This window comes from Hippichthys cyanospilos, chromosome 4 (genome assembly GCF_059441005.1).
Source record: "Hippichthys cyanospilos isolate Australia breed blue-spotted pipefish chromosome 4, RoL_Hcya_1.0, whole genome shotgun sequence".
NCBI classification, from domain to species: Eukaryota; Metazoa; Chordata; class Actinopteri; order Syngnathiformes; family Syngnathidae; genus Hippichthys; species Hippichthys cyanospilos.
Window position 1 is genome coordinate 2015413 of NC_142372.1, and position 24411 is coordinate 2039823.

Below are 24411 nucleotides of genomic sequence, written 5' to 3' on the forward strand. Positions count from 1 at the left end.
GGGCCATGAAATAATTTAGGCTATTAATAAAAAAAAAAAAAAAAACATACATATTTGTGTTAATTTCCTATTATTTGATATTAACTCTTCCAGTGCCAAGCGTTATAGGAAAAGGAAATGCCAGTATATTTTGCATTTTCACTCATCCTTCAGGGCCAACAGAATATTGTTAGATAATAGCTTTGTTATGTGTGGAAACACTGCCATCTAATGGTTACAATTAATACTACAGCGCTCAATTGGTTTATATTAGGTAAGCATCAGTCAAGGTTGTCAGCTACCCTCCATAAAAAAAGATGCATTTGATGAGAATTTTATTTTTTTATTATTGTTATTATTGTTTTAAAAGACCTGAATTCTCCTTCATGGCACTGAAAGAGTTCAATTTTGAAAGTATTCATGACATCACAGTTTTATTCTAGCGACCTGGCGTCTCATTATTATGCGCCAACAACGTCGCCTTTCGTATCCAGTTTTCTTTCGTAACTAGAGGCAATATTTTTCCGCGGAGGTTTTTTGTAACGAATTTCTCGTAACGAGAAGCGTATGCTAGTAGGCGTACCCCTGCATACTCGTCGTCAATGGCAGCGAATGAGTCCGAAGAACGGGTAAATGGGTTGTGAAAACCTTGCACGTCGGACGATCAAACTATGCAACCGTCGATATTTTCTTTCAAAGGAACAGGAACAAAACGAATTGACTTGATCTTTCCTTGACTTCCACGTACCAGCCATTCACAAAGCCACTCGCTTTTTCCATTTTTTAATTGGCTGCCGTTGACTAAAACAAGGTCAACCAGGACAATAAGAATATTTGTTCTTGTTCATACCACTATCATTTAGAATACGTCACGAGTAAAATGGCAGCCCCGTTGGAAAGTTAATTCCAGTGTCAGACGCAAGGTCGGCTTCAGGGATGGACCCCATAACGAAGCGTCCCTGGAGAAGCTCGATTTTCATAATAGCCCATTCATCAGTTGTAATTTGCAAAGCTAATCTTCCTATTTATTCCTGCGAGGGGAGGGGGGGAAAAAATGAACCTGCCCATTTTGCACTAATGAACCAAGCCATTTGAATTATAATGCTAGATTGAGGGTTCAAATTAGGGTGGCAGTTCCGTAAAGGCAACATTCGCCACACGGTCGCTCGGATGGCCACAAAATAATACCGTATATGGACAAGTGTTATTAGTGGATCAATTAGCGAAGGTTGGGAAATAATAACATTTCGTTTAACTCACCGTGAAGGCGCTCAAAGCGGGAAATTGAATTTTGACTCGCTACTGCCACGTGTGGCCGAAAAATCCAACCGCACACCGCATTCTTCCCACGCGGCTTCGGTTACGCCTCCACAATCACTCCTTCCGACTTGCTTGTTTCTCAGCTCCGACTCCGTTGTATTGCATGAATCTGAAACATATTTGTCACAATAAAGACACAGTAAGTTTTCCCGCGAAACGTAAAATGTCATACATATGAAAATGAATGACCGAATAGCTGTTGTCAAATTGTTGTGGAGATAATTGTAAATATAGTGATTATTCATTTGATAAAATCAATATAACTGCTTGCAATGAAGGAAAGCTTTGACGTGAGAATGAATGCACTGCTTGCAATGAAAAAAAATGGTTGCTATCTCAAACTTTGCCATGGGAAGGCCAATTCAGACCAGCCAGCTCAGTCTCAAATGCAGACATATTATAAAAATATCTTGCAGAATGTCTTGCTACGCAGAATGTTTCGCCACACTTCTACTAATCTTCCACTCTCATGCACACAAATAGAAGGACAAGTCCACTAGGTTCCGGCACTTTTGCCTTTTTAGGGCCGGAACCGTCATGTAAACTTGTGCAGTCCTTCTCCGTTCTCCTCATGCATGACTTGGTAAAAGAATGGCTTTTCTTCTTTTTTGTGTATAGTTTCTTAAAAATGTCTAACAGGTGAACTTGACGATTGTGAAATGATGAATTTGTTCTGTACTGAGAATTTTCCACATTAAGTCTGGCGAACTCTAGTGAACAAATCTGGTATTGCAATTGAGAAATTTTATAAACGCTTATACGGAGTGGTTTCTCGAGCCGATTTAAATGATCGTGATTATAGCAGGGACACACACACACACACATCTATCGCTTGTTGCGCCGTGTGCTCCTCTCAAAACCTTTAGGGCGGCGACGTTTTTAACTAGGGCTGTTCTAATAAATAAGAGGGCTCGACGGATGTCTTTTCGGAGATATGAGGTAGGAGATACCTGGAAGAAATTGTCTGTTCTCCTTGCGAGCAAAAAGAATCGAAAATCTCTTGTCTTCCTTCTTTGTTTGGGTTTTGCGTCCCGTCTTTTAATTACTTCTACTCTGGGGTGGGTATTTTATCTTGAAGGCGTAAAATCTTCACTTTTACTTATCCCTGCAGACCAATATTTATTTATTTATTTATGCTTCACAAAATCCTCTGGCGGGCCGGATTAAACCTGCTTGCGGGCCGTATGTTGGAAACCCCCGATCTAAGGTGTTAAACTGCCGCTTAGATGTCCGAGCCATAAAAAAAAAAAATGCGATTTTGGGTCAACATCCTACAAAGAGAATTTAATCGAGGATTCGTCCTTCGAGGAGATGTGAAAGCACAGCATGTTCCATTTTCCTGATCGTCATTCAGATGGCCTTTAAGTCAGTGACTGTGATCAATAGAAAGACTCCATCTTATATCCAACGCACAGTGTTTCGACTCCTCTCGTGCAACCGCAAAAATGACTGTTTGAAGACAGCAGTACACACACACACACTACTTACCAATGCAAGGCTTTAATTAACAAGCGCGGAACTGTATACAGTACCAGTATGTTTATTCTATTGAACCGAGTTATGGATTGACCTTCCGTCATTTCGCTGGCATATTTTGTGCTTTGAATAGTGCACACTTATTGCAAAAAGAGATAGTTATCGATTATGAACTGACAGGAATGCATTTAGAATGTGTCTCAAAACACATTTAGCGGCTGCATGTAAAACCGCTAATGGCATCGACTAGAAAATGCGCCAGATTGAATGGACGCTTGTTTCTGAGTAGTGTCTTTTTTTGTCCTGTAATTCGTACCTTTTCTCCTATTGAATACAATCGAAAACGTAAATGGCTGTATTCCTTTAAAAAAACTTGAATTATTGGGTAGTAAGCATGCAAACGTAATGACGTTGCAGGCTTGAAAGAGTTTGTCCATCGAGGTTGTTTACGCTACGTTGTAGCTCCGCGATTCAGTGAAGAGATGCGAGAAAAAAATTCCAGGTTGTATGCAAGTGTGCCCCCTAGTGGTTCTAAGTGGAATTAGGATATGAAATGATTTATTAGTGGGATTTATTAGTGGGCTCATTTTATACTTGAGTGTTTACTTGTGTAAAGGGCACAGCCTTTTTGTGGGTCAAATTCTGGTATTTTCCATGTTTCGGTTTATAGGGCGCACCAACACTTTGGCAACAATATGAAAACTGTAGCATATAACAGTTATATATCTGTGCCGCTTTAAGTGTGTTTCAGGTTTCCCACATTGTGAGCGGTCAGTGAACACGTCGCCAGCGTAACACTGAATGCAAAAACGTTACCCGTTTTCTCTAACCGGTGCACTCTTAATTAAATCAGATGGAGACATCATAACTTTTACATAAAGCTCTCCGTTTTGATGATATTTCTGTGTGGGTACATGGATGGCCTCGAACACTGGCTCAGTCTGCTTGCTTCTTTAATTGGAAATAATGCTGCAACAACCTCAACCAACATGAGCTGCCGTTAGCTAATACCCAATTGACTTCCGGCCTCTAGCTTGTAACGTTACGGTAATTATTGCACGTGAGAATATGGCCGGTATAAAAATGCACACGTTTGTGTCAAAACAAGGACACGGAAATACTTTTGGCCTTCATTTTCTGGAAAAAAAGTGTGTCTTATAATTGGGGAAGTACGGTATATTTTTGTTGCATATGCATGTTTTTTTCCAGGCTTATACTGTGGCCTTTTATGGTCTTAAATTTTTCGGACAATCCCAACGGGCCTTTTCGTCCTGTAATCCACCGTTAGTCACCGTCTTTATTTTGTTTCTTGAACAGGTCGAGCCTGTTAAGTGAATGTTGTCGATGATGGATGATTTTGCGCTTGGAGGTTCTTGCACAAAAAGTCCTCAAAAATGCATTTTTGCTGGAATTTGGAATCCATTGAGGATTGTCTTTTCTCCTTTAACCCCCGTACAGTATTTTGACCATTTTGGGGTCGTTTTCTTCCAGATCATTCTAGCAGTATTTTAGGGATGGCACACACATTTGGCATGTTGTTCTGGGTGAAATTTCAGCTCCCGAGAGTCTTCTTTTAATGTCGATCCCGTTAAGTCTTGTATATAAGCACCATCCTTTGTATGGCGGCCCTGCAGATGGGGCATTTTTTGGGCTCCGCCAGCTCCTCGTAACACAGCGTGCACGTGCACACATGACCGCATTCGAGAAAGACGCACGAGCGCTCGTGGCTCAGGCAGACGGTGCACCTGTTGGCGTGCGCGCCGCTTCTGCGTGACGTGGCTTCCCCCCTGCCGTTATCCCTCTCGCGCTCCTCAAACTCCCGCGCGCGATCGTATTTTTGCAAGACCTCGATTTTCGCCTTCCATTCGGCGATGGCCGTTTCCACGGCGTGCTTTTCTTTCCTGGCTTTTAGGGCGGCCTCCATCCTTTTTCGCTCGGCTTCAAACTCGGCTTCTTCTCGTTCGATTGCCAGTTTCTCAGTTAAAGCTGCAGACTGGGCCTGTAAAGACGCCCGCTCCAATTCGGCTTTAAGCCTGATCGAGGACGTGGACGGTTTCCGCGGCGCGCCTCCGCCTTGCGGTCCGGCGGAATTTGGGCATTTGCTGGCCGACCTGGAAGCGGCGGACCCGCCGTCCTCTTTGCCCGAGTCGTACGCCTTATCGGAGCGTTTCCTCACCTCTTTCATCCATTCCTCACATTTCCAGAAGAAGTTGTTCATGACTTTGTTTTTGGGGTAGAACCAACAGATTTGATTGTTGCGGAATTCCTCTTTGGTCATAAACTGTTGCAAACGGTTGTTCAGGTCGCGGAAGTCTTGTTTCAGAGCGACAAAATCGATCCGGGATTTGGTTTTCACCGCGTCGATATTTGCGTCGTCCTCCATCAGTCGCTCGATTTGTTTCTCCATGCTGGTGATCTGGGTGAGTTTGTTGCCGCGAGCCTGAAAAAGCTCCTTCTTCTGTTCCCCGGAAAGTGATCCAGCTAGCGGCTTCCCCGTCTTGATCGACTGCGCGTCTTTGTTCCTTTCCTTGTCCTTTGTATCCATTAGCTTTCGATAGCTCTTCGGTGAAGACGCCGCGTCTTGTCCATCCAAACCATGTTCAAGTTGCACTTTGGAATAAAGCTACAAACTACATTCTGAAGCCAGCTCGGTAATTAGACTCAATTCGATTTTTCGTACCATAAAAAGCATGATAGCGGGATTTTTTTTTTTCCATCACTCAGGCCCTTGTCGATTCCATTGTTTTGTGAGCCGATTGAAGATTTTTTTTTGGCTTTATCCGTACATGATAAAACCATAAAAACCCTCAATATTGTCGAGCGAATTTCAGGTCATTGCGCAACAAAATCCACATTATATCCAAAGAATGTCTAAAGTAAGAAAATATTTCTTTCCAAATGTTTCCACACAATTCCTCATCATCTGAGAGGAGCGCTGATGGGGTTTGCTCCATCAGTCGGCATAGAAAAAGAAAAAAAAAATGGCTGCAATTTGGCTTTGTTTGACTGCGCAATTTCGATGATGTCCATCTTTGAATTCGCAGATAAAAGATGATGTATAATGAGTTTTGATGAGGCATGATGAGGTACTATGATGTTTACAGAGAAGAAAGACATAACAAAAGTGTGAGGTGGACAAGAACACAACATGTACAGGTTAAAAACAAGAAAAAAAAAACCTTGATCCTAATTTACTCTCAAAGATGTTTTTTTCACTCCCAATTCAATCCCTGGTGTGTGTGTGTTTTGTGTGTGTGTGTATATATATATATATATATATATATATATATATATTAGGTTAGGTTATAAATACGTCCTGGTTCAAAGTGACCCAGGAGGGTGATGACAGACGGCGGGGCCAATCAAACGCAAGGAATCTGACTGACTTGAAATGTAAAGGTTTTAAAAGGTTAATGGGAAGTAATGCAAAGTACGTTTAATATTGAATTCTATTTTTCAATCCGGCTTGCACAAGACCCAAGTAATGCGATTTCGTCAGACCCGTACGGCCTTTGTGACATCTCAGTCATATAGCCCGGGGCTTTGCAAGTCCGCAGAATAGAATGTTGTTGCCTTCGCCCCGTTCACATACTTTAATGAATCAGTGATTCGATTGCGTATTTGCTTGATCGTTAGGCAATATAGCCGAACGCCTGCTTCGGCGTGACCTTCAGGAGGTGCCACAGTCGGTAAAAAAAAATATATATGTATATATGCCTTCAATATACCATATTTTCTCTGACTATAATGCACAGTTAAAGTCTTTTAAGTCTCAAAAATGACCAGTGCACCCCATAATCGCTTAGTATGAATTTAAAATGGAAGTGAATAGAAACCGGTGTCTCTTATGACCCGATTTGCCTTCTAACCCGGTGCGCCTAATAACGCCACGCGCGTCATAACTTGATGTGCTTTGTAACCCAATGTAACCCAACTGTCTTCCAACCCAGTATGCCGATTAACCTGGTGTGCCTTCTAACTTGATGGGCCTTAAAATCTGGGGCACAACTTAATGTGCCTTTTAACAAAATGCACTTGAAAACTCAGTGTACCTTATAACCCGGCGCGCCTTATAATCTGATGTGCTTTAGAATTTTATAATTCAATGCCCGTCACAACCCGACACACCTTATAAACCGGTGTGCCCTATAACCCCATGCGCCTTAGAACCGGATGTGCCTTGTGACCCAACGTGCCTTACAAGCTAGTGTGCCTTATAACCGGTGCACCTTATAACCCGCTGCGCCCTGCAACCCGGTGAGCCTTATAACCTGGTGCGGCGTCCTCCCCGTTTTCAAAAAGGCTTTGAGATACCCGGCCGAAAGAATATTTCACAGGGGGTACGCCATTTAGAAAGAAAGTCGAGAACCACCGATGCAAGGGAACGATCGAGTTCATCCAATCTTTTAGTATCCGGAAGGAAGCAAAGCCAAAGCTTTGCTCGCGGTTAGCAAAACAAAGCATCGGCGGGGAGGAAGACGGTTGTCTTCTGTTTACCCTCGTCCGCTTCGTCCATTCCGATGCGGGTGGCGCCGTTGAAATACGACATGCATGCGCGCGTGGGTGTTTGTGCGTTTTTCTGTATGTTATGACTGAAGGGGAAGCGAGAGGAGAGGGAGAAGATGAACATGCTTTATGGCTATTGTAAAATTCTCCATGGTCCGTCTGCTTGGGAAGAGCCAAGGGCAGAATGTTTATAGCGGCAAAACATTATAAACTACCTCCGTGCATTTTCCTCAAGCTCCTTCTTTTGGACCGCCACGTCCCTCCTCCGCTGCGGCAGCGTTGAGGTGTGTTCCTTCATGAATACTAACCATACCTCTGTTTCACTATCATTAACGTATCGCCATTGCCAGTCTTGTCTCGTCTGCTGGTAAAGTCGAGACACAGCGGTGCGCTTCCACGCGGTGAATATCAACCGCCCGTTCCCCAAACTCTGATGCAATTCGACGCCAACGCAGACAGAAATCCCTTCGTTTGGGAGACGCGTGCTGAATGAGATGATCGTCATCGGGAAAGAACAGAGCGTTTTGTCTCTTGAGCGTTTTGTTTGGCAAAATTGCTCAGAACGTCCAGGAATTCAATTCAAGCCATTTTTTCTACTCCGGTTGAAGTCATAATTGTTTTGTTTTGAAGTATTCCATAATAACAGCAATATCGTTATTGTTGTTGAAAATTTGCGACGACGGTGTCGTGACTCCTATGCCTACTCCAAGACGAGATGTTTTCACAAAATCAGGCTCGTGTCAAGGAATTTTGCATTGACGAAAATCTGAATTTTTGACAGAGATGTCTACTTTGGAATTTCGACGCGATCATTTTTCCCGCGTTCTCAACCGCTGCAACGCGAGCTGTTAGCTAACAGCCAACTGACTTGCACCCTCTAGCTCACAGGTGTGGAACTCCAGTCCTCGAGGGCCGATATCCTGCATGTTTTCAAACCTTTTCCCTCAAAAACACCTGATTCAAATGATTGGGATCATTTTGAAGCTCCTGCAGAGCTTGCTAATGAGCTAATCATTTGAATCAGGTGTGTTGGGGAAAGAAAACCGGAAAACATGCAGGATGCCGGCCCTCGGGGACTGGAGTTCGTCACCTATGCTCTAGCTTGTAACTTTACGGCAGTTATTGTATGTAAGAATAGGGCCCATATAAAAATGCACATCTGTGCGTCAAAACAAGGACGCGGCAAAGGCAGGGCTCAAATCACGAGAAAAAAGTGGCATCTATCTTCCGAAACGTTCCTAATGCTTTAGCCAAGTATTACATGGCAGGTGGCCCTTACAAAACAGTTCATTATAGTTCATAAACGCAGTTTTTAGACTCCCCAAAATCCCGGCAAACGCTATTATCTTTGCTAGTCTCGGACCGGACCAACATCAATCCCGTAACTTCGGGTAAAGCCTTCCTCGTTGCTGGCGCGGTACATCGCGTATTCCCAGGTCCTGACGCGCCCGCGTACTCCGCGTGAATCCTAATGCCATTTTACAGCAGGACTCTGAAAGCCGCCGTCGCGGGATCCGAGATTTACTCGGCCGTAATTGCCTAATTTCGCCTTTCCCGGAGGCTCGGAGGGAGCGGCGGCCCGCCCGACAGCCCGCCCGACAGCCGGCCTAACCTTGCCTAGCGAGGAAGGGTCCAAGGATGTAATGCTGTCAGCTTCGCGCGCTCCCCGCCGGTGATTTATCATCCTTTCTCACTCCCTCCCTGGCTTAGGCCCACCTTGCGCTTGAACAAACACTTAGTGAGTTGTTATGGCGCCGCTCATTGAATGTAAACTCAGGTGAGTGCTCTTGTCGCCGCGGCGAGGAGGAAAGTGTTGACGGAGGAAATTTGGAGGTGTATAAGACTAGAGGGGACTCGCGTTGAATGACTGCGAGATATCCTGCTCGGGTTGTTTGTCAGGATCAATAGCCACGTCCGGGCGAGGAAGCGGAGGAAGTGCCTTTGCGATGCCAAAGTGGATTCGGGTCAATGATGGCAGTTGGACGATTTTACGAGTCGGCGGAGAAATCTTTCCCAAACGTGCTCATCTTATGTTTTGGTGTCGCTGTTTAATAATAACTACAAACGTACGCTGATTCTCAATGAGATGAGATAACATCAACAGAAGGGCTGCCTTCTGTCTATTTTTAACTCGTTCGGTGCCGCGGACGAGAATTCTCGTCTTTTAAAATGATACTGACATTCTTGACGAGTGCTTATCTAATATTAAGCCGATTGAGCACTGTAGTGATAAATGTGACCATTGGATGGCAGTGTTTCCACACTTTTGACATAGCTATTATCTACATGCAATTCAAAGTCAAAATTGGAAATCAATCTTCCATATTTACATGGACGTAGCACACGATATTCTGCTGGCCTTGAAAGCTGAGTGAAAATGCTAAAAATACTTCCAATAATAACGCTTGGCATTGAAAGCGTTAAGCGATACACCCTAAAAATATTCCAACGATATAAGATGCACCTGTGTATAGGATGCACCCTTAATTATATATCAGGTTATATATTTGTTGCGTGTAAAGTGTATTCCAGATTTCCCAAATTGCCAGCGGTCGGTAAACGCCCCGCCAGTGTAAATGAATGCGCCCCTTTTCCTCGCGACCCCGATCGAGTTCATTTTACCGTAAACACCCGAAGTTACGCATAACGTTTACGTGATCCTCTCCATTTTAGCAATATTCCTGCGTGTGAACAAGGATGGGCTCGAACAGTGGTTCGGTCTGCTCGCTTCTTTGATTGAAAATAACGCCGACCTCGGCTAACATGAGCTGGTGTTAGCTGCAGCGGGCACTTGCTGCTAACAGCCTACTGAACTCATCCAGCTCGTCCTATTATTATAAGTAAGAATACGGCTCAACGTGAGTCAGGAGGTCATTTTTACAAGCAAAATGGTTTCTCCCACCTGTTGGCTCTGTGTGAAGCTACAAAAGGCGAAACCATCACACCAATGATTCCAAAAGAACTCCTCAAAAGACGCTGACTTTACAACAGACCGGCCCTGTGACGAGAAGAAATTTAGATGACATTTGGGTGGGTAACGAGATCCCCCGACAACCCCCAAATCCTGTAAAATCACAAACGATTCGCCTTATAGAAAGATATTTCGCTACATTAGCAGTTCGGTGAGAAAATCTGTAGCAAAAACTGGCGCAATTGACATTTCATTTAAACCGGTTAAGCAAATGCCAAATATAACACTTCTAATTTGAGTATCGCCATTGAAGGTTCACAAGTCATTTTTCCAAGCTTGGAAATAAATACCCGCATTATGAGCACGTCTCTCTAATATGAGAAAGGACAGCGAGCGCGGCGGCGTACAATAATTCACCGATTATTTCCTCCGCTGACGGGACGGGTCCGGATCTAATCGTAATCAATGTATGTCGTTCGTCTCCGAAAGGTCGGGAGCATTTGGAGTTTTCCGTAAAGCTGAGCGTGACAACCTTTTCGGATATTGCCTTTTCTTTATTGTTTGCTCTCCTGATGTTTTCTTTTTTTAATGATTGATTTTAAAAAGGAGAGAGGCGCTTCTCGCCCGTTGTAAACCTATTGGTGCATGCTGTATTTTTCCGGAAGCAAAACTATAATATTTATAAGGCATCTGTCTATTCACTTTCTCACTTCATCTCGTTGCCTTGTTTACTACCTGGAACTTGCTCTGTTTATTAGTTTTAGTCTTTCCAGGAAGTTTTGAGATAAAGCAATATGCTTTGCAACAGGACCCTACTGATATGGATTTTTGTTTTTTTTTTTGCCCTTTTTACTATAATTTAATATACTATTAAATTAAATGCGGTTGTTTTATTAAATCTTTCAGTGCCATGGATGAGAATTATGGTCATGTAAAATATTTAGGTTGTGTGCCAGTGACAAGACGACACCAACTACAACATGTTTTTTTTTTTGGGCACTTTTGCCCAACTTTAAAGCAGCCAAACATTGCAAGGCGGAAAGTCATCATTTCAAAATAAAGTCTATCCTATCAAGTAAGGTATGATATTGATTAATTGTATATATGTTATCATATAAAAACACATTGCTTGCACATCTCTTAACCCACTCACTCACACACACACAAACACTCACACTACAGACATAAACAATTCCTTATCATAGGTGTGGAACTCCAGTCCTCGAGGGCCGGCATCCTGCATGTTTTCCGGTTTTCTTTCCCCAACACACCTGATTCAAATGATTAGCTCATTAGCAAGCTCTGCAGGAGCTTCAAAATGATCCCAATCATTTGAATCAAGTGTTTTTGAGGGGAAAAGGTTTGAAAACATGTAGGATACCGGCCCTCGAGGACCGGAGTTCCACACCTGTGCCTTATATGGTATTATTTTGAAACTTGTAACCGCCTTCTTTGTAATCTTTGGAATAAAAGGAGGAGGAGAGCCTCAGAACACCGGAAGACCCTGGTGCTCTCTTCCTCTTTTGCAAAAGATCGCGTTTGAGTCAGAGTTTTGGCTTTTTGGTCTCTCATTATTGATAACTCTGACAGATATGAACGGCCTTGGCGGGCTTTTATTTTGTCGTTCTTCTGGGAAGCACGGTCTTGACAACTTTCAACTTGATTTTCCACCCAGAGCAGCTCCCGATGAAACAACGTGTTTTCTTTGTTTCTGCTGCAACGCCCCCTAGTGACCGCGGGGGACACATGGAGCACCCGCTATACACTATCCCGCAATTCCAAACAAAGCCGCATCACAAAGGTCAACGCCCGTATTTTGACTACGAGCCGACATTCCGGTCGCATCTTTGAAAGATACACTCGGGATGGAATCGTCACCGCGGCAGATAAAATGAAGCACCCCCTGCTGTCAACGGGCGCCGATCTGTCCTTGAGCGCGGTCGCCTTGGAGGAAACCGCCATGACTGATGTACACTTGGACACTTTGGCTCCCATCAGTCTTTTCGTGCAGGCGTCCGTGTTTTCGTCTTGAACTTTTCAACTTGTTTGCTGGATCCAATATGCCTGCTCAAGGATGTTCCACCGCCTTTCGGTAATGCTGTATTTCATCTGAGTAATCCGTATTTATTGATAGTCATTTCGCAAAATAAGGTGTGTGTGTGTGTGTGTGTGTATATATATATATATATATATATATATATATATATATATATATAGCTACTTAGCAATGGTAGATGCTAAGATAAACGTATATGATGTGGAAATTAGCTCTAAATTATTGACAAATAATATTTTTTTCATTTACGGGTTATAGAAACAAAAAACGCTGCACAAAAATGCAAAAAACAAGTACGGTTTTATCTTTGGCTCTTTTCCCTTGACAAGCTTGGAGCCATGATGATCCGGAAACACGCACGCACACATACACACACACACACACACACACACACACACACACACACACACGCCAGCAATCTGTCCCAACGCCTGGGGGAAAATAAATAACTGCCAGTGTGGAGGTCCTCCTCCCCAACAGCGGATATCGTCATGGCCCTGCGGTGATCACTGCCCCAAGGTTTAATCATAGAGTGAACAGGTGCTGAAAAATCAGCAAACTGACCCCCCCCCCACCCCCAAACATTGTCAATACATCATAAATATCCAACACGTAAATGATTTGATACTTGTAGCACTGCTAAAATATCAATCAGCATTTGAAGGAAGGCTAAATCCATTTCATGCTTTTGTTTTTATAGCTTCAGTTACTTCAAAAGCGTTTGTCTTTTCATCTGCTTCATATTATTAGTATCTAATTTTTTTGCGTATTTTCGGCAGCTTATTTACAGGCCAAAATGACCAAGTGTGTCCTTGACTTCTATCTGCCTGTAACTGCTTAATTTTCACAAACCGGTCGTGGACTTACGAGAAGGAAGTTTCTCCAAAGTCTTTCACTGCGAGTGAAATTAGGAGAAACTTGGAGGATTAAAGGGATCAAGGTGAAATTTTGAAAGGATTTATTCTTCGCAAGAAAGAATTGTGGATGCGGAAGTGTGGAACTGTCAACAGGAAGTAAATGTTTTTGACTGGAAAAAAAAAAACATTGGGATGTATTTGGAGTGTGTTTTCATATGTAGTTGTTTGTACACATTTTCAATGATGTCTGAATGTTACCGTGGCCCTGGAGTGCAGCTCACACAAAGAAAAACTTATATATAAAAGCAAATAAAAAAAGATCATCATAAACAAAAACCCTGACAAGCGAGAAACACACAAGAAAAAAATGAAGCGCACGGTAAAAAAGGTCAAGCAAGAAACCGGAAGTAAACAATAAGGAGCACAAAGAAAAAAGAAGCACACAATTGTTTGCTCTTTTTCTTTCGTGCTTTTTTAATTGTGTGCGTCTTTTCCCTTGTTTGCTTTTTCATGCTTATTTTTTTCTAGCGTGCTCTTTTGTATTGTTTGCATCTTTTTTCCTGCGTGCTTTTTCCTGCGTGCTCGTTTTCTTTGCTTCTTTTTTCTTGCGTGCCTATTTTCTTTTGTGCTCTTTTTTATTGTTTGCCTTTTTCTTCCATGCACTTTTTATTGTGTGCTTCTTTTTTCTTGCGTGCTTCTCTCTCGTTTTTGTTTTGTGTTTGTGATTACCTTTTTTTTGTTTTGTTTTTTGTTGGTTAAATGCTAAGGGATGTTGATGCGCTTTTACCATAGCATTATGGCAAAATGCTAGGTTTGTCGCATGTAGCTTAGAAGTACGATCAAACATATTTGCAATTACATCCCAACACATTTAGAATAGAAATCCATTTGAATATATATTCAAATACATTTAAATGCATGAACAAATATGTTTTCATGTATTTCATGTATTTGTAGGCTAAATGCTGAAAACATAGCCTGTGTTCCCATAATGATACGTATAACCCGTGTTGGTTTTTAATATTTTGCTCAATATTTCGTACATTCAATCATATTTGCAAGTATGTTACTGTTTTTGCAAGAACATTAAAACATTTTCAAATAAGTTCACACATACTTGTAATACATATCTATATATACAGTACATATAATGTATATATACATATAGTGTATATCTTTATATGGATGGATGGATGGATGGATGGATGGATGGATGGATATGAAGCAGAACTAAAAAAAAAAAGAAAGGGCCAACATTTGGCAAATATTTGACCAGAGCCAAACCCTTTGTGTGAAAGTCTAACAGTAAAAGAAAAATATTGAATATTGTTGGAAATGTTCGTCTCACGGTGTCAAGTAACGGTTAGATGTCGGGTGAGAATGTGTAAACGCGAGTTCAATTGCCAAATGAAATGCTGCCACGCTGAGTGGCAGAGCAGTACAAGTCGACATCAGAATGCAGATTGAAAATCAAAATAATTATATGCTCTTCATGACACTTTGTTAGCCCCAGTGGGAGAGCAATCTGCTCCAGTCTGAGCCATCCATATTAATTTATTGTATCAACAACATCGTTATTGTCTGCGTTACACTAAACATAGACATCTATTCGTCTACCGCTAAAAGTAATGGAAACGAAGGTAAACCGTAGCGGTTAGGCTTTTTGTTTGCCGTTCACCCGAACCGTAAACCTTCATTTATCATACGTGCCATTTGCTTATCCTTCTTGATATTTGAAGCACTACAATTCAATTGAATGTCAACATTCTCTTATTTAAGGCTGATGTCATGTATTTGTGGATTCTCAACGTATTAATTTAGGTGGGAATGTGATGTCACTGAAGGCCTAGTCAGTGTGTGTGTGTATGTGTATATATATATATATATATATATATATATATATATATATATATATAGTATATGTGCTCGTATCTATGCATGAATGCATGAATTCACGAAACATTTTTCCACTGCAAAAATGACCCTGGCGTTGTTTATAAATGCACGCCCTCGGGAAGTGCAAATGATCCCGACTAAACATTTATATAAAGAGACATTTCAACGTGACGTTTAGGAGAGGAACAGGGGTTCTTCGGAGACTTCGGCTGGAAAACTCGGACAAAAACTTTGAAACTTGAACCAACGAGGCGATCGTTAGCTGCCTTTTCAAGCCGAGAAAACAACAAAGAAACAAAGAAATTGAAAGGTAAACACCTGGTTAGCCCAAGGTGCTCCTACATGAACTCCTCCGGGTTTCCTTCAGACGTTCGTATACGCACGCTTTGGGCGGCGATTTTACCCCCGGCGTCACGCCGTCACATCTCTGCCGCAGTTGGGCCGGTTGCCATTATTTTGTACGCGTTTGTAGCCGCTTCTGAGGTTTGATTTCTATCAGTAGCTTTGTAGCCATATCCCACTCTTTGAAGCCTTCCCTCTCTGGCCGTGTTTTGTCCACTCTGGTGCTTTTGCAGTAGAGAAATAGCAATTAAATTTGCGGACAAGGGTTCATCCCGGTTCTCCGCCAGGGATCGGCATATTATCGTTGGTCTCACGTGCCTCCTACCAAAACGCGAAAATACCGATTTGTAGAAAGGGAAAGAAAAATTCAATGCCACGCGAGGGCCTGGAGGACATAATTAGTGGAAATAATCAACAGTCAAATTGCAAATTCTTCTATTGCGGTGTGAAGGTTAACTTAAGCAAATGTAATCAATCTGTCAGATGCGGACGCACGTAAACTCAATTTATCATCACAAAGGAGGTGCCGCGGCGGGAAGGCCGGAATAACTTGAAGAAAAGCTGTTAGGCAAAACCGAAATAAACACCTTGAGAGAATGACTATGACGAGTGACGAACGCCACTTTTGAGTTTGTGAACGATCCGCGGTTTTTTTCCTCCCAAATCGAGCTTCGGCGCATTATCACATCGTGCGGTATCATGAGACCTTAATGAGACTGTTTTGTAGAAATCCCTGTCAAACATTTGTAGTTTCATCAATAACTCAAAATATGAGCCTATGGTTTTGCGAAAATGCGTCATACAGCTGCATAGCTAGCTTAGCGCCCAGTGTTGACAAGTAGCCATGAAAAATTACTTCTGGGATAATGGGTGACAGCGAGATAGAGTCAAGATGCTTTTTTTTTTTTGTTTTGTGTTTTAACAGTTTAGTGGTGCTTTGTCATGTTTGTAGTGACAAACTTGGAATCATAATTTCGATTCCGAATCGAAAAATCGTTCAGTCCTTCCGGCCCAGGGATCAACGCTGTCTTCTCTCAGTCTGGTTTGGATTCAAGCTTCAAGTTGGTGGGCAAGCCAGGAATTCACCAGTTGGATATGATCGGCGTTCTTAAGTCACTCATGTTGGCCGCCTACCGCCGAAAATATAATCTGATACAGTAATCATTTTATCAATGACTAATGATCAAATCAATGGTGAGTTTTGGCCATGAAAAAGAGAACCGGCGCCGGGAAATTTTCCAGTTTGGCGAGAAGGTTGTTCCATCTTTGAGAAGGAGCTACAGTTCTTCTCCTGATCCATCTGTCTTTTCATGTCATTCCAGTCTGTTGAGATCAATGCTCCGTGGGCTCCATACCATCTGGCGCAGGAACGCCAGTCCTTCTCCGAGCTCCGGCTCATTTTTGGTGCCGAGGACAGGTTTGGAATGGTTGTGCTGAAGCGGGACGCGTTTCCCATCTGATGCCGGCCAGATGGCGTCGAGCGATAGAAGGCGGCTTTCATGGACATTTTGGGATTGAGCGAACGGCTCATTTTGACCGGCTCCTTTCAGGCAGTGTTTCCACGAGAACAATAACCGTGGAACTTGACCGACGCATTTTTGTTGTTGTTGTTGTTCGTGACGGTGTGGTGGTTCACTCGCTCAGTCAATCAAATAAAAATAATCAACAAAACAACCAAAAATATGAGCAGTAGAGTAGCATTGCTATATTGGTTTATTTTATTGCTCTGTAGTTTTTCACGTTCTTGTTATATATCAGGGGTGTCAAACATAAGGCCCGCGGGTTGATTCTGGCCCGCGAATGGGTTTCATCTCACCCTCAAGATGATTTTGTAATATAAAGTATAAAAATGAGCTGATATTTTTCAATAAATGAAAAACTTGAAATGTTTTATGATTAATACTAATGTTAATGTTTTATGATTAATCGCGACATTGTGCTTGTACTATTCCCAACGGTATTAAAAAAGAACAATCGATCTGAAGTTGCTGTTTTACAGGTATATAAATATAAATACCTTGATTTTCTTGGTCTGGCACACTTGGGAATAGATTGTAATCCACAGCTGGTTTCATTCATAAGGGGTTATGGTGCATTATTTTTGTGACACATGATATCGTAAATAGTTGATTCTAATTCTATTCACTGTTTATTTAAGTGGCGATACTATGCTAGGTTAGGAGAATACAGAAAATATCATGTAGCACTTCTTGTTTTTGTTTTTTAATGGCGCAACGAAGGTATCGTCTAACAGACAAAAAAAACAACAAAAAAAAAAGTTTGAACCTCACTAGCCAATTGACTCGGAGTTGCGGTTTTCGTTTGGCAAAAGCTAAAGGCTAGCTGTAAACAATTCAACGCACTCACAATCATCCAATCTTTTTGGCTCGGTCCTGGCAGCTATCGGAAGCTTGCTGCGTGCTTTAATTCCCGCGCACCGTAATAAACTTTAAAATGATCTGAACAGCAAAGCTTAGCTCGCGTTAAGGTCCAACCGCTGAGTAGAGCGCAGCATTAGATTCGCCTAACGCTTAATTTCCCATGATTCTTAGACACAGAAGAAGGAAGTGGTTTTATTGCACCGCCCGCTCAAACTTTAGAACAGGAAGTAGGAGTTTCTGACCGAATTCCCCGGCTGACGTCTATTTGTGCAAGCTCGCTGGTCAGAATCAAGTTTGAATATATTCAAGTGTAACATTCAGCGGCTACCATTTTTTTTGTTCTGTTCAGGAATGCGGGTAGACGTTGTACTCGAAGTTCAGCACATCTCATCAGGGGTCATGCAACACAGTGAGTTGCTCGCATGTTTTGTTTGGCATAGTTTTGCCCGTCCTGATGCAACCTTCCCGTTGGAGCCTAGCGGTGGAGAACTTCACTGTTGAGTACACGCTTTGCATGAAAGGCAAGCGCGATGTACCACTAGCTGTTCAGGAATGAAAGAAAACATCTGTGTTTAAAATTTCATGGATTTTGTTGTAGGTCGCGTCCTGATGTCCCCTTTTGTTTATAACATTTTCTTAGTCCAGTCAGCAAGCCAATTTTTGGGGGGGAAACGCGTAGGTCAATCACACTTGTCATTGTGAATCGTACTAGAAACGATAAAAATACGATAGGAAAAGAAAGGAATTTAAGATGATTACTTTTACATTTGTGGCATAGAGGAACTAAACTACTTCCTGCTTCTCTGCCTGGGAATCATGGGGAATGTATTCAGACCGTCACGAGCTCAGCATTTCCAACGGAGTGATTCCGATGTGGGACCAGGAGGTATGTTGTGCTGTCTGTCTGATTTTTTGTCGGGTTTTTTGTTCTGGGTTTTTGCTGGGTTTTGTCTTTTCACATTCTGGGTTGTTCGGTCTTTTGTTCCCGTTATTTCATGTTTCTGTCTCACTTGTTAGTGCGATTGCATCCACCTGTCCGCGTTAACCTGCTTCCCTTGTGTTGGCCTATCAGCTTCCTGTTCCAACTGTGTCTTGCCCAGGCGCTCCTTGTTGTCTCGTCAGTTTTGAGTGTATTTAGTTTCCTGTTTCCTTTCAGTTTTTGTCGGCTCATTGTCAATGTTGCCTCAATTGCTGCTCTCTCTTTGACCTTGTTTGTTTTTTGGTCATTTTTATATTTGATTGGGTTCACAATGTTCCACCACCTCACCCTTGTTGCAGAATCATGATAACAAGTTTTGATTCATTTTTAAAAACACTTGATAATTTGACAACACTAATATATAGACAACAGTTCACACAAAGATTTTCAATGATAATTTAAAGTCTTCAATGAACCCTCGCGTATATTTTTCAAACTTGGAAGAACTGGAGATCGAGAACACGCTAATTCTACACAGGTGGGCAACATAAAGACTCTAACCCAGAACCTCAGAAAAGACGACCCCCTGCCTAAAGCGTTGCTAATCACCGATGTTGTTAATTTCATGCAGCTGCGACATAAATCTTTTAATTAGGTGGTGGCGTAATAGATGTGCTAAGCACCGCATGGAGTTAAATATATATAGTATAACTTTCCCACTGTGATTATGAACAAAAGGTGGTCCGCTCCACGCGCATCAGATACTCATAAACGTAATGGTTTCATGGAAACGACTCAGCTGTTAATTGTACATTAAAACTATGGCTTTTTATGTTTGGCTCCATTAAAGCCAGCCCGCGTGTTTTTCAATTTGACCTTCAGTTCACGAGCCGGAAATCCAGAGTTGAAAAGAGGCACGGCTGGCATTCACTGACAGCAAAAGAGGATGAGGTTTAGATGCGCGCATTTGAACGAGATCTTAAGGCGCAACAAGCCAAAGAAGCCCTGACAGCTCCCCCACTTCCCTTGTTCCCTCTTCATCGTTCATCTCTTTGCTTACTTTCGCTTCTTGCTCTGTCGTCTGATAATTTACCCGCACAGCGGTGAACTTTTCAAAGAGTCGCTATCAAATACGAGTTAATAGACTTAACTCATCCAGGCCCAAAGACACATTTTTAGACATAAGAAGTACTGAAGTATTGCATTATTTACTATGGAAGTACTTCTGCAATGGATGACTTGAAGCAATGAGGTATTAAAATAATTGATTATGTAATCAATAATTTACGCAATTTGAATCTCTTTGAATCAAAAGTAATGTCGGATTTAGGCAAGATCAGTAAAATAGTGTGGAAAACAAATGGTCTTTTTGGATTTCTTAATTCAGATTCACTAAAGTCTTAAGAGCAGTCGAGTGGTCTTTAAGCTTGGAAGGGACAATTGGAAGAGAAGATTCTTAAAGGGACATTGTGTAAGATTTAGACCGTTTTTCATTAAAAACGCATAAATTGAATGAATATAAATTTAAAATATTTGCAAATGAATGTGTTCTTTATGAACAGCGGTATGTTTTAAATAGATGATCCTATCTTTAGGTTTGAAGCGCGTTTCCGTTTAGGGAAAAGTGTTGTGCCATATGCAGCGCGTTTGCCCCAGCCGGCCACCGTAGTTTTAACATCGCTGTGCCGTCACATGTTGCTATACGGCCAGCGAAATTTTCTCGCTTGATGTTGCTCTTGTAACATGAACATGTGTGATAACTGTGACAATAAGAACAATAAAACAATTACTACTTGCAAGCATAAAGGTGCTGCTAAAGTTAGCAATAGGCTAATACCCGAATACAGCCATCAAACAATCGATGAATTTACAACTTTCTGACACACTCAAAAAAATAAATCTTCCCCTAAATAAAGTGCTTATAACAGAAATACTTACAAAGACAGTACTTTCTCAAAGTTCGAACGTTTCCGGGCCACGGAAGCACGTCCATTCGCTTTCCTTTTTCCATCTCCACCATGACGGAAACGTCAAAGATTGCCTCTAACGGAAGAGCACTCACTCTGCTCCCACTACTGTTTACAAAGGATCCCGTCAAAGATGTCTCACTTGTATCGTTTCAACCTTAGCTTTTAAACTCTTTTCTTGCTTCCGAACAACAATTATGAACTTATTAATGTTTGTAACTGTTAATAAACTGTACTAATTACTTTGACGGATAACTTTGAACCAAGAGCATGACAATTTGATTCCAGTCGCTTTTGTGACTTCCTGTGGGCTCCAGCACAAAACGCTAAGCCATTAAAAAATTTAATTCCACTGATTGGAAATCTCCGAGCTTTATATCGATTTTTACTGCAGGAGCTGGTCAAAAGACAAGCGATGCGGCGAAGAATAAAAACCAATGTTTTCTTTGCTAGTCATGCGCAAAAAAAAAAGGGATTTGATAGCGACACCTTAATAAAACTTCCAATTACAGACCACTCAAGATGTTCATTACTTACAAGAGAAGCCGTGATTCCTTAATATTAAAGCAATTATTCTCACAATAATGAAGCAATTTCCCCAGGGGTATAATGCATTATCACAGTTGGTTGTCCTACAAATTTAATTTGTAATGTAAGAAAAACAGCCAGTGATGCGGAATGGAGAAAAGATGAAATGTAAATCTTGTTTAGTGCGCATGACAACAACATTGTTTTTGTAAAAGGAAATCAGCGAAAGGAAAGATGGATGTGTATTTGTGAAGTCCAAACACTAGCTCTGCGACGTGGCCCCCCTTTGGTCCAAGCAGCAGCTTCCAAGTCCACAAGGAAAATTTATGACTTGTTTATTGACCGGCGCTTCAGTGATGAAGGACAAAGGGTCATTCTCTTCAAATAGAATGAATCAAACGAACTCCCGCATCTCCATGTGTGAATTTATGTTTGTTCGACTCCAACTGAGAACAATCTTTTCAAAAAGTCGCAATGCACTTGGAATCCGGAGCAGAGATGGCCGTTTCACACTTTTGTGCTATTTACAGTCCGTCGCTACGGTGGATCCACTTCCATCTTTGTCACTTCGTATACCTTTGGAAGTTTACTCAACCTACTGTATGTGTAAAAAATAACAAATAAAAGAAAACACAAATATCCAATGACTGTGACAACTTATTTTCAAGGAGTACAGTGAATTGCAAAGAAAATGAAACAGAAACAGACGAAGCAACGCATAACTACAACATATATATATATATATATATATATATATATATATATATATATATATATATATATATATATATATATATATATATATATATATATATTGTTTCATGTTGGCAGACGCCACAACTGCGTTGTTGACAACTTGCCGTTCCTATTGTGAATAAATCTGCTCAAATCAAAGACAAAATGGTGTCTGCTCTCAATCAGATGCGTGAACCCGTGTCCCGTTTTCTCGTCGGCTGTTCAATGATGCAGTTTCTAGGAAGTCCAAAAAGTAAAGAAAGCACAGGAGTGGACCTTCAAAGGTGGCTGCCAATCATAATCCGCACAGTTGGAAATTGAGTTCGCTTGATATCAAAAAACGCAGTGTTCGTTCATGATTAGAACTCCCGCCAATAAAATGGATGCCTGAATGCCTGAACTCCAAAGATGTATTTTTATTTTTACTTTTTTTTTGCCACATTCAATCTTGTGTACTTATATTTAAAAAATAAAATAATAAACCTTTGGCTACAAGAGTGTCTAAAATAGCTTGTACTCAAGCACTACTAAATAGGTTACTAAGAAATGACAGCTCATGTTAGCTGAGCTGGTTTCAGCATTATTTTCAATAAAAGAAGCAAGCAGACTGAACCACCGCCCGAGTCCATCCTTGTTCACATACTGGAATATTACTAAGAAAGGATCATGTAAAAGTTATGATGTCTTTAGTTGATTCATTTGAGTGGGCGCATGTAGTCAAAGCCTTAAAAAAAATGTTTAACAAAAAGTACCTGGTATAGAATATCTGTCTTTAATCAGTAAAATTTCCACCTCAGCAATGAAAGTATCAATTATGGTATTGAAATCTTCCCCCAAGTCACTCAGCTTCTTAACTTTTCTTTGAAAGTTTTGCTCCTTTGGGAGCCCGAGGAAACAGAGCTGCGTTGTCCGCTCCGCCTCCTCACCTTTCTCTCATGTCTCCCAACGCTCATGGGACTCCCACAAGGTGACGACGGGTCGGCACGCTCATTCGCATGAGCGGTTCCGTGGCCTTCGTTTTGAAGAGCAACGGTGCGTTCACGTCCGAATCTCAAAATCTAGCATGCAATTTCAAATTTTGCCAGCGAGCCGCAATCCCATGCATCGTATTGCAAAATCCAGTGACATATATATATATATATATATATATATATATATATATATATATATATATATATATATATATATATATATATATAGATAGATAGATAGATAGATAGATAGATAGATAGATAGATAGATAGATAGATAGATAGATATAGATATATATATATAGATATAGATGTATATAGATATATATATAGATAGATTTTTTTTTGGGGGGGGTGTCCTTGACCCCAAATATAATGGGATGGTGCGAGCGAGCGGGGTCACCTCAAATCGAAGCTTCAATATCGACTCACACGCGCACACTAGGCTAGGTTGCCCCCCCCTGCCCCCATACAGACTTCCGCCCCATTGCGGATTCTTTCCAAGTTCGTCCCTGACCGGCAGGCTTAGAAACAAAAACAATCCTGTCGGCAGTGTCGCCCAAACCTTTCACACTGTCAAACCTCTGACTTTAGTTCCGCTTGGTAAACGAAACACTTGTCAAGCGCGCTGCCATAAATTGTATCAAGGAAGCCTTTCTTTCATTGCTATTTGCTTAGTTTAATGCTGGCCCAAACCGCCTCGTTATTTTGCGCGGAGGCAGGTGCGCTCGACAGTCAACGTTTTTCACAACCGAGCAAACGTTAATCCCCGCCGTTCTGATACCCTTCGTAAATCAAGTCGCGCATACGCAAAGCCTACGCCTCGCAAATGTCTTCCCATTCAGCCTTTATCTTATTAAAGACCTAATAAGATGTGAGTGATGACAATATTCCCGGTGATTAAAATGAACTCCGACGGAGGTTGGGCGGAATCATCATCGGGCCCGTGATGGCTTATTTTCAAGTCTGTGATTTACTCAATTTCCAATCATTTAATATGCCGGGCCAATACGACGATTGTAATAAGCCATCTAAAGCAATTTATCAGATGTTTTTGCAAAATAATTCACGGGGTCATGCATGTTTTATGAACAATCAATCTTGCGGGAATAGCTGCGTAGAACTGTTGAGAGGACTTTGAGTCTAGTTTAGAGGTGGAATAGACAATCGCACTTATTACACTGACTCCAGTCGTGACAGGTGCCGGGGTTGGCAAAAAAAAAGTTGATCAAGTCAGGTGCGTCAACTTTAAAAATAGCTCGACTGAAAATATCGCCTTGAACGCTCTGAAACAAATGCGTACTGTATCAAAATAGTTATATATAATCATTTTAAACCTTGTAAGTAATACGATATTGCTTATTTAACATTCGAATGAATGTTGTTCAACCATAGATGTGGAAAAATTGTTCTGTTTTGAGTTATGCGGTGATAAGTTGACCCCCCTAATATGGGGGTTAAAAACGAAAAAAAAAATTCAACTTGACCTCGGAAAAACACGGTACTCAAATTTTAAACCGTAGTGGGCAGTCGAGCATGAAACGTGCCCAGCTCTTCAAGAAGAAAA

General features: G+C 41.5%; 1 protein-coding gene across 1 annotated transcript; it reads right to left on the reverse strand.

The window, feature by feature from the left end:
* Window positions 1-4311: 4311 nt before the first annotated feature.
* On the reverse strand, window positions 4312-5422 carry LOC148424243 (uncharacterized). Its single transcript, XM_088413817.1, has one exon. The coding sequence runs from the start codon at window positions 5318-5320 to the stop codon at window positions 4364-4366; it is 957 nt and encodes a 318-aa protein (XP_088269943.1). The 5' UTR covers window positions 5321-5422; the 3' UTR covers window positions 4312-4363.
* Between the last annotated feature and the right edge of the window lie 18989 nt (window positions 5423-24411).

What these genes read in the sequence shown, in the direction of transcription:
- LOC148424243 (XM_088413817.1), bottom strand. Translation starts at nt 5,320, where the DNA reads ATGGATACAAAGGACAAGGAAAGGAACAAAGACGCGCAGTCGATCAAG.